The sequence below is a fragment of the Onychostruthus taczanowskii genome, unplaced genomic scaffold (assembly GCF_017590055.1).
Source record: "Onychostruthus taczanowskii isolate IOZ18803 unplaced genomic scaffold, ASM1759005v1 scaffold113, whole genome shotgun sequence".
Taxonomy (NCBI): Eukaryota; Metazoa; Chordata; class Aves; order Passeriformes; family Passeridae; genus Onychostruthus; species Onychostruthus taczanowskii.
In genome coordinates, this window is record NW_024497963.1 from 1,787,297 (window position 1) to 1,804,348 (window position 17,052).

The window sequence follows — 17,052 nt, forward strand, 5'->3', positions numbered from 1 at the left end:
CCCTTCGGGGTTTTCTGGGAGTTGTGGCGTGATGCCGTGGGTGGCTGTGAAGTCAGAGCTGAGGTTGGGCAGGGAGCGGAGCTTCCCTTCCTCCCGCTCGGGGATGGAAGCTCGGCCGCGTGCTGCTGCGGGAGGTTGTGTGCTTGGCCCCGGGACTGCCCTGGCTGCAGCTCAGCGCTGGCACCGACCTGCCTGCCTTCCCCACTGCTGCCTGTGCTGCTGGCACTGCTCACATCCCCCTGCCCTTTGGGAGTTTGCCAAAGGAGCTTTTCCTTCCTTCCTCCCTCCCTCCCTTCATCCCCTGCCAGTGCCAGCTGGGAGGCGATCACTGCCCTGCCAGAGCCCACAGCTCCTCCTGCTCTGATCAGAACTACACCAAAGGGGAAAAACGGTACTTGGCAGGTGGGAAATGTCTGTTCTTGCATTGTTGTCTGTGCTCTCCTGATATAGTCTAGGAAAGAACTGTTATTCCTTTTCCCATAGTTTTTCCTGTGATCCCTGTAATTTCAGAGGTATAATCATTTGGAGGGAGGGGCTCATCTTTCCATTCCAGGAAGATTCCCACCTTCCTTGGCAGACATCTGTCGTTTAAAGCAGGACAGAGACATCAGAAAATACTGACTTTCTATTCCTTGGTTCCATTTGATCTCACAATGGCAGAATGCTGCCCGAGGCACCAGCAGCCCTGCAGTTCACACCCTGAGGAGGCTGCTGTGGCAGACCATGAGTGAGGGATGCTTTTCTGCTGGAACGCACAGATCCCTCACGCTGTGTCCCAGCCCAGGGAATACTCACCAAAGGAGACGTCCCCGAAGTCGAGCTCAGGGAGGTCGAAGTGTAATTTCGGTTGAGTGACACAGCCCCTGGATGGCAAGGACAGAGGAGGAAATGCCTTGGTTAAAGGAATTGCAAAGGTCTGGCTGCCGTGGCTTGAGGGCAGAAAACCTGGTGTCAGGGCACCGTGGGTTTCAAACCAACACACCATCAAGTGCTCAGCACAGTGCCCCTGTGGACAGGAGGCAGCCAAAGCCAAGTGGCCAGCAGCCAACAGCCACTGATGGGCTTTGGGCACAGGGCAGGCAGGAAAAGCCCCCGGGATGCTGGTGTTCCCATGAAGGACCCTGAACACACACCCCGACATGGCTCTGTGCCTCAGTTTCCCTATCTGTAATGTGATGGACATAAAGGTGTCCCCACAAACTTCTGGTTAATCAGTTCCACCTGCAGCAGCAAGAAAGCAAAATGGAAATACATGTACAATCTTCCCTTCTTGTCAGTTATTTTCTAATGATGCAATTAACACCCAGAAAAGGCAGAAGATGCTTTGTGCTGCTGAATGGCTGAACTCAAAAGATACAACAGGACAAGTTCTGCCTTTGGGTCTTCATGCAAAGCAATGGTAACTCCACATAACTGCAGTCATCCTGGGGTTATCCAATAGACACAGAGCAGTGCACCTCTGGGCAGCATCACCAAGCTCATTGAAACCTGGCCCTAAGAGCCCTGAGTGTGGTGATTGCAGCTGCCTAGTGAATCAGCACAGAGCTGCTGCTGCCCCAGCTAGCACAGCTCCAACAGCACCATCTACTCACTCACCTTTTCCCATACCATGAAAACAATGCATTGATAATGAGGGATCAGCATCAAAATGTACAGACACCATCATCCTTTGGTAAGGAAACTCAGCGTGTCTTTCCCTTCCCCAGCCAAGCTTCTGAAAGTGTCTGCCATGATGTAGTGCCTCATTTTCTACCTCTTTCAGTTGCTCTCTCCTGATTTTTTTGCAAACTAGACACTATTGGGGGGGAGGCAAATAGGTAGAAAAATCCTTTGCTTTATTCCCAGGAACACTTTTGTCTTTCTAGAGCCAGAGATGCACCAAGGCTGAAGTGTGGTGAGGGACTGGTCAGCAAGGGAAAGAACTCCCAAGCCCTTTGCAAGGGCCAGCACTGAGCCCAGAGGCTGGATGGCTTTTCTGTGACTTCCAGGAGTAAGCAGGAGACACTTGACTGGAAGCTGTTTGCAGTGGACTGAAGCTCAAACACAGCCAGTTTGTTCCAGCTGCCTCTGAACAGCCCAGTCCCAAGGTGCCTTGTGTCTGGCACTGCCACAAAAGCCTCTGAACATGCAGCTTTTGGACCCAGTGCTGGTTTCACATGCCAAGGGGCTGTTTTGCAGGAAGCCTCCCAGCTGATCCCTAAGGAAGGCTGCCCAAAAGCAGGGACTGGGGCTTCATGAACAACAGACACACCTTTCTGACTCCCCCAGATTTGACCAGTACATCAAATATTCCCTGCTCACAACTGCCCAGGTTGGCAGGAATTCCACAGCTCCACCAAGCTCGCTGTTGCCTCAGGAGCCATCAGGATCCATCCCAAGCCCTGCTGCTCACCTCATGGACATAGTAGATGTCGACAAAGATGTTCTGAAGGTTCAGCATATCAGAGCTGAGTTCAACCAAGGGTCCTTGGCCTTCCCCTCTGAGGTGAAGGGGCAGCCTGCTCTCACGGCCTGGGGAGAGATGTCCATTTCAGTCCAATAATTCTCTCTGTTACACTGTATTTTCCAGGCTGCCTCAGTGCTAGTCCCTGACTCTGAGCTGGATGCAACCAGCTTCTGATGCTGCAGGAGAAGATATGGACCCTCCTCTTCCCTCAGGAGATATCCCTTGGGGCTGACTTCTAATTTCTAACCCATTCCTTGGGCTGGTTTCCAATTTGAGCCACCAGTTTGCCAAGTTTAAAATATCTCTGGTGTCCTGTAGTGACAGGCCAAGGAGTAATGGGTAGAAATTGAAAGGAAGGAAATTTAGCTTAGATATTAGGAAGAAATTTTTTACTGTGAGGGTGGTGAGACACTGGAGCAGATTCCCCAAGGAGGTTGTGGAGGTTCCAGCCTTGCAAGTGCTCAAAGCCAGGCTGGATGGGGCTTGGAGCTGCCTGGTCTAGGGGGAGGTGTCCCTGCCCATTTTAGGGGCCTTGGCACTAGATGATCTTTAAGGCCCATTCCATCCTTAACATACCATGATTCTGTGGTTTCCTTCCCATGCACTTAGAGGAGCTTTGAAATCCATTCAGTGAAGGCACAAAGCTCATACAGAGTTTGGCAATTACCAAACTACCTGGCCCAGTAGCACAGGACTTTGTTGCCAAAGTCCTCACCTTCTGACACTCAGCACTGTGTTCTGTTTCCACAGACTGAGAGCTGCAAGGTGCCAACTCCCACACAGGGAGAGAAGCAGGTGCTGGCCAAGGGTGCTCCTTCTACAAACACCCTGGGCTCAGTGGGGCTCAGCCACCTCTGCTCTGGTGGTGTCTGGGCAGTGGGAGGTGATCCAGGCTCAGGGAGCACATTTCTAACTCAGCTCCTACCACCTGATGATGCATCCATGTCAAATGGACCCATCCTGGAGGCCAGTGGCCTGGAGGGGCTTAGTGCTTGTTGACTAAAGCTGTTCTGCTCTGGAGCTCTCTGGCCTTTGAGGAAGGTTCAGAGCATCAATGATGAGTGAGCAACACAAGGAGCCAAGGAAACACTCCAAACCCAGCTCAACACACCGCTGGAAGCTCTCAGTGCTCAGCTGATCAGCTCCCTCTCTCCACAATATTCCTACACAAGCTCTTGGTCACATCATGCTGCTGTCAGCTACAGTGGGATGTAACTGCCACTGTGCACTGCTGGCTCTGGGCTTTAGACAGGCCATAGGAGTAACCAAAAAGAGAACATGATCCCCTTCCTTGAAATACACATATTAGTTAAGCTGTTTTGAAAGAAAGCAGAGGTTGGGATTATTCTGGGGTTTACTCCAAGATGAGAAGGGATTTTGCACTGTGCAGACACCAGGCATTCATCATCTCTCACAATGTCAGTACTCAGAACCAGGGCTCTGGTTGATGGGAGCACGTGGCAGTTTGCTTGCATACCAGGGGTCTGAAGGTCACCTTGATTTCAGCCGAACAATTCGGCCCGATTTCTCCCTCCTGCAAGAGAAAGACACAGCAAAACATTTCTCTTCAAACTTCACATTTCTAGTTTTCAACCACAGTCCTGTAAGCCTTGGTTCAGAGCATCAATGATGAGTGAGCAACACAAGGAGCCAAGGAAACACTCCAAACCCAGCTCAACACACCGCTGGAAGCTCTCAGTGCTCAGCTGATCAGCTCCCTCTCTCCACAATATTCCTACACAAGCTCTTGGTCACATCATGCTGCTGTCAGCTACAATGGATGTAACTGCCACTGTGCACTGCTGGCTCTGGGCTTTAGACAGGCCATAGGAGTAACCAAAAAGAGAACATGATCCCCTTCCTTGAAATACACATATTAGTTAAGCTGTTTTGAAAGAAAGCAGAGGTTGGGATTATTCTGGGGTTTACTCCAAGATGAGAAGGGATTTTGCACTGTGCAGACACCAGGCATTCATCATCTCTCACAATGTCAGTACTCAGAACCAGGGCTCTGGTTGATGGGAGCACGTGGCAGTTTGCTTGCATAAACAGAAAAGGAAAAGGTTTTCTGTCCCTGTGTGCAGGAGAACTCAAAAGGCCCATTTAAACCTTCCAGCCTTGTGTCCAGGCTCACAGATGACACTGGAAGGCAGACTGAGAAATAGTGCAAGGCGTGGTTACAGGAGGGGATGGGCATTTCTGTGATTAACCTTGGGCTGAATTTGGCCTCCTTCTCCCAGTGAACATTGCAAGCTTCAGGTCAGTGTGTGAGCTGGCAGTGCTGCAACAGCCTCTGCTGAACCCCACGTGTTGGGGGAGCCCCCACCTACAAGAACTGCTCCCTGTGACACTGCAAGGACACACACGGAGTGCCCTGAGCTCCAGCCCTGGCAGCAGAGCTCGGCTTTGTCAGGCTCCCAGCCTTGAGCCTGCAGGGCAGAAATGCCTTGAGCAGGGAGCTCTGCAGCCACAGCAGAAACTCGATGTCCTCCCTCTCAGCACATGGGGCCAGCTGAGGATCTGCCCAGTGACCACAGCCAGGGGGAAGGGAGCAGGGGTAGGGGGCTTGGGAGGAGCAAGAGGAAGAGGAGGAGGAGGAAAATGAGGTTCTCAGCTATCACTTACCATTGGCTCAATGAAAAAAAAGTCATCAGAGAACAGCAAGGGGTCTTCTGGCATCTTTATCAAGTTCTGGGCTATGTTGCTCGGGAGGGCACTGAGATTATCCCAAGAGCCCTCCTCCTCTTTTTTCTTCTTCATTAAGTTGTCCAGATACAACACTCTTGGCATCAGCGGCAACTGCTGCCTGCAGCCACAGGAAAGACAAGGACAGCAGATGGTTTAATAAGCCACATATTTGCAGAGAGAAGTGTGAGTGCAGGAGAGCAAAGCACTTGGGGAGGAGCAGCAGCAGCTCCCCAGCAAGGACTGACCCCAAGCCATGAGGGTCCCAGATGATCACAGGATAACTTGTTCACTGGCACAGCAGTTAGTTTTACTCCACACTTGCAAGCTCAGAAGATGTTTCCAAAGCAGCATCCCTCCAGAGAACCTCCTGGCTCAAAGCCTCTGCCATAACTGAGGGAGAACCCACCAGCCACTTCAGGTGGCTTTTCCTACCACTGAGCTGCTTGGGGGAAGCAGATAAAGATCATGGAGCAGGACTTCCCTGGGAAGGGGAGATGAAGCTGGGTTGCAGCTACGTGTTACCAGCATCACTCTTTGTTTCTTCCATTTTGGACCTGCCCTGTTCCCTACTCTGCCTTTCACAAGAGCATCCCAGAGCACTTCCAAAGGAAATGGATGAATTCAGGCACCACATCCCTTCAGTGACATTCAAGGTTTTATGTGCATGAAAACAGAGGCTCTGAGAGGGGAAGGGACTTTGTTGTGCAGGAGGGAGACAGCAAACTCCTGGAGAGACATTTTCATGATGCAGAGCTTTTTGGGTCCCATCCCAGTGCATGGTAGTAGAATGTCCTGAAAGGGAAAGGATCCTGCACTATCTCCCCTCATAAAAAGTCCTCTTTGCTCTGAGATCTCAAAAGCTTCTCTGACAGCAGGACAGTGGCCTTGGAACTAAAACCACTCCTATGACTGGAAGTAAGGAAGAACAAAATGCCCTAGTGACAGTCTAGGACACAGACTGCCATAAAAACAGATGTAATTGGAAAAAATCCAAAACCAGATTGAAGTTTATGTTGGGGAAACGTAGTTGCTTCTGAGGGGAAAGTGGATCACCTGGGGTCCAGGCTGAGGCAGGCAAGTGGGAAAAAATGGAAATAAACAGCCCAGGGAAGTAGCCAGAGAAGGTCATGGGCTTTTAACACACAGAGCTTGTATGGAAGTCACTGTGTAAGGAGATAGAGAGCAGTGGAAAACCGAGAAGCCCAGGGCACTAAAGGACCCTCTCACCAGCCATTCAAGCAGGCAAGGGTCAACCTCCTGGTCCTTTGCAGGCAATTTAAAATGGCTCTGGGGAGTGCGAGCGACCTGGCCCACAGCAAACAGGGGCTTGCCATGGCAGCTCTGGCCCAGCAGTTTTGGCACGACATTTTTCAGTTTTTGTGTGGCAGTTTGTGCAAGCAGACTGAGCAGTAAGGGTGCAGCCACCCACCCTCCTTGTGTAGTGGGTTGTGTATATTGGCTGGTTGTGAGGTGCGAGCCTTTTTTTTTCCTTCTTTCTTCTTTCTGCCTTCTTTTTTTTCCCCAGCAATGGTTTAACCTTGATGAAAAGCCATTGCTGCTGCTGCTGCCAGCAGGAGTGTACTAACTCAAACAGAACTCCCCAGGAAGGACGCAGCTGTCCAGGCCCCTGGTTGCAGGGAGGGTCTGAACCTGTTGTTAATATCAGAGGATAGTGTGAAAGACACCTGCGTGTGGTGTGAGCAGCTGAATTATCTGCTCTGTCCGGTAGCAGAACTTAAGGCATGTGGGCAGCAAAAGGAGGCCCAGAGGAACAAGTGAAGTGACAGCCCACAGCAGTAGGGGAAACAGGTGAGGAAACACAACCAGCCTGGCTCTGCAATATGACAAATCACTATGAAATGAACACCATGAAAATCATCATCATCATCATCTCCCTGTGCAAACCCACAGCCACATCAGTCTTGAAGTATTTTCTATTGTTCTGATCTCAAAAAACAAGCTGCAGCATTGCAAATTAAATTAAAAAGGGACAAAGGAAAGATTAGTAAGTACAGAACAGCTTCTGTGTGAAGACTGAATGGGATTCCTCAGTCTAGACATCAAATGGGAGATAGATGTGAGAGGTTTGTAACAGCATGAACGGCCTGGGAAATGGGGACAGGGAAACATTTGTTTTGATTAGTACAAAAAAGGAACTTGAGGGCCTGAAAATGTTATTAGACAGAAACTACATATATGTGTAAGGGCAACATGGAAGAAGGGTCTGTGACAAGCCAGTGGAGAAACACCATACAGGACAGAGGGATGCAAGAAGTCCATTGCATTGGAGACAGTCTGATGGAGACCTCACATACAGCACTGCCCAGGAATAACATAAAACTTCACCCAGGCATAGCCACATGGTAGTGGAGAATCAGGGATCCTCCTTCCTCCACTCAGCAACTCCCAGCAAAACAGGAGTCAAAAATCTTAGCCCGTTAGAGGGGATCCACTTTATCCACCCCCTAAACACCAAGGAGTTCTCAGTTTGCTTTGGGGTAAAGCTGAACAGGGGAGGTACCTCTGGAGGGAATGGAGGGGGAGGGACAACAGGGAACAATGGTGGAGAACTGTCCTGTGCCCCTGGAGGGCCCAGCACTCACCTGTGTTGCAGCACGCTGCCAGGAACCCAGAATGTTCACCGTTTGTCAGCGGGTGAAATCCCACTGTCACCTCCATGGTGTCACCAGCGCCCAGAGTTCCTGTGGCTGGAACCACGGAGAAAGGACTGCAACACAAAGACAGGGATCAGGGCTCGGGGACACCTGGGCATGAGACTCCTCCTGCAGTGCAGCTCACTTCAGCTCTCTTGGGCAAGCAGGGAGCAAACCAACCACAGCCAGCAGAAGACAGAACAGACAGCATCAGAAACAGCCACGGAGCCACTGCTGAGGAGATCCAGCCCTCACAAGATCCTCTGGGCAAAACGACCTCATCTCCCCATACTCTGCATCCAGCTCTCCGCAACGAGACTCAAGGGTCTGACTGCCAGCAATCCCACCAGAGAATGGTTTGTGAAGAGCACAGAGAGGGTCCAGAGCTCTCTGCATGCCCAACTTGACACTGACTGCCTCAGGAATTTCTCTTTTCCTACTGCCTATAAACCTCATCTGAAGAGATGAAAATGTTAGGGCACAACCTGTCCTGGGAGATTACAGCCTAGGAATCAGACAGGGAGAAGGAACTTTTCCTTGAAGACCAAGGAATAGTCACTGTTGAATTTGCAGTGTGGTTCTTTTGTTAATTTAGCTTGAAAACACCCTGATTTAGCCTAAAAAGGGCACATTTTATCAGCATTTCAATGAAAGCTGCTCTAAGAAAAGGAGCAGTCAAAACTCTGAAAGAGTGGAAATGTAGATTAGAGCAATACAGTGACATGGAAACCCAAAAGGAGGATGCCATTTACAATCTGAAGGATCCAATCCCAGCTGAATGAATGAGCAGGAGCACATCAAGGAGGCAGAACAGGAGCTTTCTGTGTGTTTACCAGCAATGCAGTCTGGGACTCTGGGTTGTCATCCAGGTTTGGCCCAGCAGAGAAACTCTGTGCAATGTGTTGGAAATGTTTATGCAAATGTGTTGGTGCACGTTGGATTTAACAGGAGCAATCAGGATTGGTCACCAGGTAAAGAGCTCTTGCCTGACAATCACAAGACTCCGTGCTTTGATGCTCAGGGACTGCTCAGGGGAAGTGTGCTTCTGCCCAGCAGCTGCTGGGCTTTGTGCTCTTCTACAGCCCCACTGAGGAAACAAAAGTTCCTGGCCTTGGTGCTTTGCTGGTGGTCAGTCTGTCACTTAAAAGTGTGTTCTGGGGAGTTTGGTGATCAATGCAGCACACACAAAAATAAAGAGAACATCTGGCAAGCTGAGCTTTATTCATGGCACTTGCTTCAGGTTCTGCTCATTAAGGATTTATTGCTGCAATTATGGGCCTGACCTGTTCCCATTCCCACTAGTGAGAACATCACTACTGGCTGATGGAGAAGCCTTGGGCCTGCATTGTTTATGTGCTGGATGTGAGACTTTGGAGGGAGGGGAGGAAAGACAAGGCTCCAGCAGCCCCAGAGCCAGATCAGTGCACGTGCTCCTGCATCTGTCCCGGCGATGATGCCACGACTGCTGCAGCTCTCTGCTGGGGCTCAGGGGGGGCAGTGCCTGGTGTGGGCAAGGCACAGGATTTTTTTCTTATTCTTTTACCAGAAATTTCACCAGAACAGAGAAGCTGCCAGTTAAGGGAATCCCTGGCCACACTTCAGCACTACCTTCCATTCCATTCCATTCCATTCCATTCCATTCCATTCCATTCCATTCCATTCCATTCCATTCCCACTGCTGCCCCATGTTACATGCTCCTGCCCTCAGATGGCAGGATGGGAATAACACACCTGGGGGTGACTTCAGGGGTTGCCTGAGAAAGAAGGGATCTTCCTCTTTTCAGTTTATCAGGACAAGAGGATCCAGCCAAGTCCAGGACTCAGTTTCAGGACTGAAAAACTGAGTGCAATTCAGCCCTGCATCTCCTACCCTGGGCTGTACCCACCAGACTCCTCTGGTCCTGCTGTAGCAGTCATCTCTCAACTCCTCTGCCTTTCAGCCAACATCACTAAGCTGTTCCCTGAGCCCACAGATAGAAGAGCTGTGAAGGAGACATCCCTGACACTCTAATAACCAAATGAAAACCACTGCCAAGAGATGGGGCTGGCAGGCTACATTTTGGCCTTTTATCTGTCAATTGTGAGCTGCTCCTTAAGACAGTTCTCATCCTGTGAGATCTGCCCTTTCAATGAATCACTACTGCACCCGACAGACAGAAAAGTTAAGCTATGGAGAGGGTTTTAATAGGTTGTTTTCTTCTGCTTTTGAACTAGATCCATTTGTTTGTTTGTTTTCCTGTATGGCATCTAAAGACAGGTCCACATCTCCCAATGGCACCTTGCAATCCCCAGACACTGGGCCTGCTTTGAGCAGTGTGCCTGCTCAGATGATTTCCAGCAGAAGTAATTTTTTACTTATATCTTCCAAATCAGCCCAACTGCTTCTCACATATTCCCTAAATGTCTCCTATTTCCTATACACCTGTGCATATACCTATGGGCATGTGGTATATTGACAAGCATTAGAGGAGCTCGAACTTCATGACAGTTCCCAATGAAGAATTCATGATCTTTTGGCAAACATTTAACACAACCCAAAATGAAAAAACAGCAGAAACACAGGAACTTCAGAGTATTCAAAAAGAAATCTCAATGGAAGGGGGCACAACCTTATGCAGAGATTTAAGTCATGTGCTTGAAATTTTAAACTGGCTTTCAAAGGTGCATCATGGAACAGAAGAGGTGACTGATGCCCTCAGCTGACAAGGGAAATCAGATCAGCTTTAGTAACAGGAACTGCACCGGCTGCCCACAGCACAGCTCATGTTGGGCATCTGATGCAGGGAGCACTGGAAAGCCACGTGCCTGTGGCCTCCCAGAGAATGGCTCTGTTTGGCTGACAGTGCTGAGTCAGCAGTTCAGAAGCTGCTTGTGCTCAGGAGGGTGCAAGCCAGCTACCAACATGTTCCAGTACGCCCTAGGACAACTAGGACACAGAAAGCTCAAAGGCTGCATCCTGCTAAGAACACCATCCATCCATGCTAAGATGCCATCCATCCTGCTCTCTCCAGCCAGGGCTGCAGGGCAGCAGCTCTGATGCTCTGCTTCCTTTTGTTGCTCTCTCCCAACTCTGCTATCACCCAAAGGTGATATCCTTTGCACAAGAACAGATGAGCTGCCTCACCTCTGGGTGCTCAGCTGGTAATGAGCTTCCAGGTTACCGACATTGCGAACCAGCAGAGTCTTCTTGTTGCTGTGATTGACTGGACACGTGGAGAAGTCCAGCTGGTCAGGGAAGACCAGGACAGCTCGGGCACAAATGGCCCGAATTGGCACAACGATCTTTTCCTTTGCAGTGAGGCAGACGAGCTCGTGGGAATAATCCTGCAGGAAAAGAAACTTGCTCAGCATTTTGGGCATTTAGTACCACCCTCATGGCAGAAGAAAAATAATTTCCTAAAACTGATCCATGGCATCAATTTACCTATTCCACCCTAAAAGGAACACTAAGTTCTACTAACATGTCACAATTTAAAGGCACCAGTGCACTTTGCAAAACCTATCTCTGTGGAATTAAGCTCTTGTGTCACTTGGGTCATACAAAGAACAGCCCTAGGCCACCATAATTTTTACTCTAAATTTTAATGACGTTAAACTATTCCTAAGTTACTTCTAAGGAGCACGGAGCTAGGGAACACAGGACATTCCTCTTTAGGTTTCTATATTCCCACTGTCTGAGAATAGGACAAAGTGTTAATCTGACTCTAAGCAGTAAAGGAAGATGAGAAAACAGCTGCACCCAAAGAGATCCTGCACCTCTGGCCTGGTGTAGAAACATCAGCTGGCTCAGAACTCCCCTCTAACTTTGCCTCTCCAAGCAAGTCAGGAGAAGAACAGTGCTAAGAGGTAGCAGGATGCTGTTGGAAAGAGCCTCTCTTTGTTTCCCTGCAAGGCTTCCTCCCTGCCATGCCATGTCCTAAACCCTTCTGTATGAACAAGCCTCCGGATCCCAGCACTGAGATCAGACTTGCCAGGGCCTCAGCACTGGTGTTCAAACCTCCACGCAAAAGCACCTTTGGCACGGAGTGGGTGCCAGCTGACAGAGCAACCACAGTGACAGGCATGAAGACAGAGCCACAGCAGTGTCACTGCCATGGGCTCTGGGCTCACAGGTCTGCCTGCAGGTTGTGCCTGCCCTACACCAGCTCTTTCAGGCAGGTGTCCAAGTCCCCTGCAGCTCACCAAACTCCTGCTGACCAAGGGCACCCAGAGGCCAGTGTGCCTGTGCCAGGCTGGGCCCACGGGCACAGCACATGCTCTGCCCTGGCCCTGCAGCTGTACCATGGTCAGCTGTGCTCTGGGACAGCAGAGCTGCAAGGCTGGAGAACAGAGGCTGTGAAAAAGAATCGTCTTTGCTCCAGCCCAGGGGGAGGCAGGGAAGCTGTTGGCAGTCAGGAAGGAGGAAAGCTCTCTGACCTCTTTGTTCCTCTAGTGTTTTCCATAATATTGAAACCCCTTCCACTGAACCTAGAGATGGCCGAACATCTGTCAACAGCCCTCTGTCATTTTCATACTGTTCCCTGGGCATCTTCCCTTGGCAATGCTCAGGAATGTGCAGGGAGGGGAAGCAGAGCCTGGCAGGCCTGGGTGCAGTGCCTGACAGCACGTGCCAAGGTGTGACTGGCTGCAGGCTGCCTGCCCACAGCCTGGAGCCAAGCTCACAGCATGGAATGGGCTGCAGCCAGAGCGCAGGGAAAACAATGGCTTTGGAGAGAATTCTGTGTTTGGGCTCCTCCAGTCTCACCTTGGTCTCCTCGGGGGTGAAGCGGATGCGCACACGGGCGGAGGCGCCTGGTGGCACGATGTGGTACACATCACTGGGGCATGCCAGCTGGAAATAAGGCGAGCTCTCCATGCAGATCTTCACCATCCGAGGAATCTGCAGCAAAGACGTGAAATGATGATTTTGCCACTTGTGGAAACAGGACGAGAGGAGACCTGTCCATGCCCTGGTGTCATCCCTCCTTGGCCCCTTTTCCAAAGCTCTTTCAGCTGGGGAGGTACAGGCACATCATTTGCAAGAGTGAGCTTGAATCCCTTCTGTCTGGGTCCAGCATTTTGGCCAGGGCCAGTAGGGCAAGGCCTGGTGGGAAGGAAGGGCCAAGCAGGTCAGCACCAGCAGGATGGAGACAGAGCACCTGAACCAAGTCATCTGCATATTCAACAGGGCCAAAAAACCTGCTGGCTTCTGCCTGCACACAGCCATGCAGTCGTGTTCCAGAGGGGGAATGTGCTACCTGAAAGCAAACCAGCACATTGTCCTGGGGGAAGGAAGAAATTCTCTTCTAGCAGATCAGGTTTGGGTAGGGATGTTCTGGGGATACAGTCATGCAGGCAAACTAGCAAGAGAGGAGACCAAACACTGGGACCTTACTGGGAATAAAAGCAAATCTGAAAAGCAAAAGAAGGAACAAAGCAAGACAATCCCTAAAACAAGGAGATGGCAAAGAGAATTTAAATGGGCAGTAAAGCAGCAAGGAAGAATCATAAAACCATGAGAGCAATCCGCTTGCCAAAAGTGACAGAAACACAGACAGGCTGTGCCTATGGACTATGGGCTTCAAAGGCATTTTCTGCCTGGAGAAACATGACCAGCACTGACTGACAGTGTGGTTCCAGTATGAAAAGCCAATCTTGGCACTGCAGGGCTTCTTGCTGCCCTTGCAGGCAAGCTGGGCTGCTGGGCATTCCTGCCTGCAGCCAGCAGGCCAGGTTCTGCCCTCTGGCATTCACAGACACAGCAAACATGCATTTTCTAGCACACTGATATCACCAACTCCTGAGCACCAAAATGCTCTCCAAAAGTCTAAACCAGATGATTTTGACTCCCTCCTGTCTCTTCCCAACAACCCACTCTTGGCACAAGGCTCATTGGAGAAAATGTTTCCCTGACTGAAATTCCAATGGTCTATGTTTTCCTCTTTACACTGGAACACAACTGGTGACATTTTTCAACTTTTTTCCACAAAACAATCACCATTTCTTCAAGTGACGGTGAAAACCTCCAGGGGCACATGGCTTTGGATGTGCTGTGGCTCTCCAAAGGGAAAGCAGAATACCGTGTTGCTTTTGGAAAAGCTGAGCAGAGCTGGATGAAGCTTAGCAGGAGCCTGAAGTGACACCTAAAGGCCTCCCACTACTTCTGCTACATCAGTCTGATTCCAGGGCTGTTTCAGAACACGTTTCCTGCAGTGCCAATGCCATTAATGATAAGTGATTCCAGCATAAAGTGGAGCAGACTCAGCCCCTGAGCTTTGACTGTGCACAAAGGGAGCTAAACAGGCTGAGAGAGGCAGAGATTCCTACCAGGAGCCAAGATTAACCAAGGAGACACAGGGTGTGGTATAGACGCAAGGCAAAGCTTGAGGGCAGGTAAGAACTGTACAGGCATCAACATTCCTATCAATCCAGAGCTTTCAAGAGAAGGAAACTCCTTTGAGATAGACACCATCAATGCATGGCCAAAATTAGGGGACAATTCCCCACACAGGAAGATTTCCACCATCGTGCAGAACAAAGGTGCTGAGACATTTTCTTCTGGATGTGCTGCAACAGCTAACTTGCTTTGCTCTACACTCAGGGAATGACACCACTCTCCTCTTCCAGCACAGTGTTAAAGCTCCAGGTGCCAGCACTTACCTTGTCCTTATTCATGATAGACAGTACCATTTCAGAGACCTCATGAGCGACGAAGTTCTGAAATAACATCTCTGTTGGAGAAATCCGAAACAAGCTCTTTTTCGGGGCTTCTGGTGGCAGCTGGAGAGGTGAGAGAGAGCAGGGAGAGCTTCAGCTGCTGGGACGAAGGTTCATGAAGGACAATCTCACACTGATCCCCAGTGAAGCACAGGCTCTGGGTGAGCACGTCTGAAACAGTGGCTGCCCACCTCTGCTCTGAGTGATCAAGAGCTGCTGGGTCACACAGAGCAGGCTCAAGACAAGCTGCTCTTTTGGCATGTATTTATCCAGCTTTCCTTCTCCAGAATGCCAGGCAGCACTTACCTTTAGCACAGCCCTGTGCCCACTGGACACTGACTGAACACTCATGGAGTAAGTAAAACCCACAAATTTACATCAGACTCTATGGGAAACAATTTGGGGATGTCCTTTACTCTGAGACAGGGAAACTGAGGCTCACACAACTACAAATACCTATTTTGACCTAGAACTTAGGCATCAGTAAGAAGAGAACAGTACCAGAGGAGGTGTGAGAGATGAGGTGATATTTGGCTGAAGCCAAAGGGTTATTAAGCGAAACAATGGAATTTGTTGGTTCTATGTGTTGTTTGTGGTTTGGATTTGTTCAGGTTGGTTTGTTGGTGCTGTGGTGAGCTGGGAGACCAATGGGGTTGAAGACCTGACCAAAAGGAAGGAGGATGAGAGGGAAGGGGAGGCGAGTCTCCTGAACATCTGGCAGCCTGCAAAATCTAACACCCCATCAGGGTCCCAACACATTGTTCCAACCCACAGCATTAATGCAATTTGTTTTGTTACATCTGAAGTAATTCCTGCAGCTCCTCGGCCTTCAAAGGCCAACGCTGCCACTGTGGAGGGAATCCTGTGACCCCGAGCATTTGATGGTGACCACACCAAAACAAGAGGTGGCTCCTTCAGCAGGAGAATGGCAAATGGCAATTTTGAGCCTTTGTGTCCCCCCCATTGTTTTAGCAATGGCAGCTACACTGCAGCACACCCCAGCAGCTTCAGCAGAGGTTATTTGTGTTGGCTTAGTGCACATCAGGACTCCCAGTCCACCACTCCCATCAGTTTGCAATGACAACAGGACCTGGACACTGAGGTATTTCGCTGGAGGCAAGCCTGTCACAAGCACACACCCTCTTCAAACTTCACATCAAACAGAAAGGAAAAGAGCAGGAAAAGGCTACCTTTGGACCAGTCTCACTCAGGTCTATACATGGGCCAGTTCTGGGCAGAAAACTCCCCCCAGTGCTGGCCTCCTGCTTCGTGTTGAGAAACTTCTCCCTCTGGAACTTAGAGGGAAGCACCTGAAAGGCAAAAAAATCCAAAACAAAACAAACCAGTAAGAACCTCAGAGATGTTCTTGTTCAGAAAACCTTTCCTTGGACAAGTGGCACTGGTGAATAATTTGTGATCACAGCCACCAGGACAGTTCTGGAAGCCCTGGAGCTTCAGTCCTTTCCGGGACAAAAGACGAGCTGTTGGTGTCCTTCCTGAGAATCCAGAAGCCATTCTGAAGGGAGGATGTCGCAGATGAGCGACAATGCCTCAACAAAACTGGAAGGAACAACAATGGAACTCTGAAAATCCAGAATCCAATTCATGGCAGACTCAAGGGATATACTGGTGCTAAAGATTTTATATGATCTGAAAGTAGCTAAGTGCTTGTTTGGCATAAGTAGCTAGTATTGTTAGGCCTCTAGCTGGACTTTATTTGGACTATATAGCTGCCTTGTGCAATTCAAAGATGGATGGTACTGAAACCTGGAGCTAAAATATTAAACATTAATAATACTTAGAACAGAAAAAGCTGTAGCTTAAATATTACTTAAAAACAGCTTGAGTGGACCTCCTCTTCTTTAGGCTAAACAACCCCTGCTCTCTCAGCTGCTCCTCACTGGACTTGTGAGAGACTGGAATGTTATGGCTAATGGCTTAAATATTGCTACAAAGGACTTTTTGCCCATTGTGACACAACTGAATGTGAGATACAAAGTTGTGCTTCGTGTAAGGTACATACAGGTAGTGTGTGTACTTGTGATTGTGATTTGTATGGAAACTGATCACGGGACAATTAAAAGATGAATTCTAAAAAATAACTGCGGGAGTAAAGCATGGAAAAAGGCCTTGGAAATTATCCTGTGTTTGCAAATAGCATCTGAATTAAAGTTTTAAGAATGTTGCTGCTGGACAGGAACTTTCTGCACGTAGCTAAGCATTTAAACAGCTTTGCAATAATAATTTTTTTTAAATATTGCTTGTAATAAGGAGCTTTAAAAATATAGGTTTAGAATGTATGTAAAGGAAATATGCTTATCTCAACACCTTAGCAAAACAGTAAAAAGCAGCTTGAGAAAGGAAGTTGAACATCAACTCAAGGATTGATAGCTTCACCAAGGGAAGCTGGACATCACCGTCATGAGATTTATAGTCTTTGCAAATAAAAGGTGGAGCCACATCTGGAGTCTGGACCTCACCAGCTGAAAGACTTCTTACTTCTTTGGGAAATCGAACCCCACCATCTGGGGATACTATTTCCTGGGATACATCCTGAGAAAAACTAAC

General features: G+C 49.3%; 1 protein-coding gene across 1 annotated transcript in view; it reads right to left on the bottom strand.

Moving 5' to 3' along the window:
* Positions 1–14,835, bottom strand: part of LOC121347744 (hydrocephalus-inducing protein homolog) — a 57,262-nt gene extending 42,427 nt beyond the window's left edge. Inside the window, exons 1-11 of the mRNA XM_041426618.1 lie at positions 14,791–14,835; positions 14,428–14,547; positions 12,533–12,667; positions 10,913–11,112; positions 7,738–7,862; positions 6,721–6,784; positions 5,072–5,252; positions 3,924–3,980; positions 3,372–3,471; positions 2,393–2,511; positions 796–1,006 (exon numbers count right to left, since the gene is read on the bottom strand). Of these exons, the coding sequence (XP_041282552.1) occupies positions 796–1,006; positions 2,393–2,511; positions 3,372–3,471; positions 3,924–3,980; positions 5,072–5,252; positions 6,721–6,784; positions 7,738–7,862; positions 10,913–11,112; positions 12,533–12,667; positions 14,428–14,547; positions 14,791–14,835 (1,357 nt within the window). The remainder of the gene's footprint in view (positions 1–795; positions 1,007–2,392; positions 2,512–3,371; positions 3,472–3,923; positions 3,981–5,071; positions 5,253–6,720; positions 6,785–7,737; positions 7,863–10,912; positions 11,113–12,532; positions 12,668–14,427; positions 14,548–14,790) is intronic.
* Positions 14,836–17,052: the final 2,217 nt, after the last annotated feature.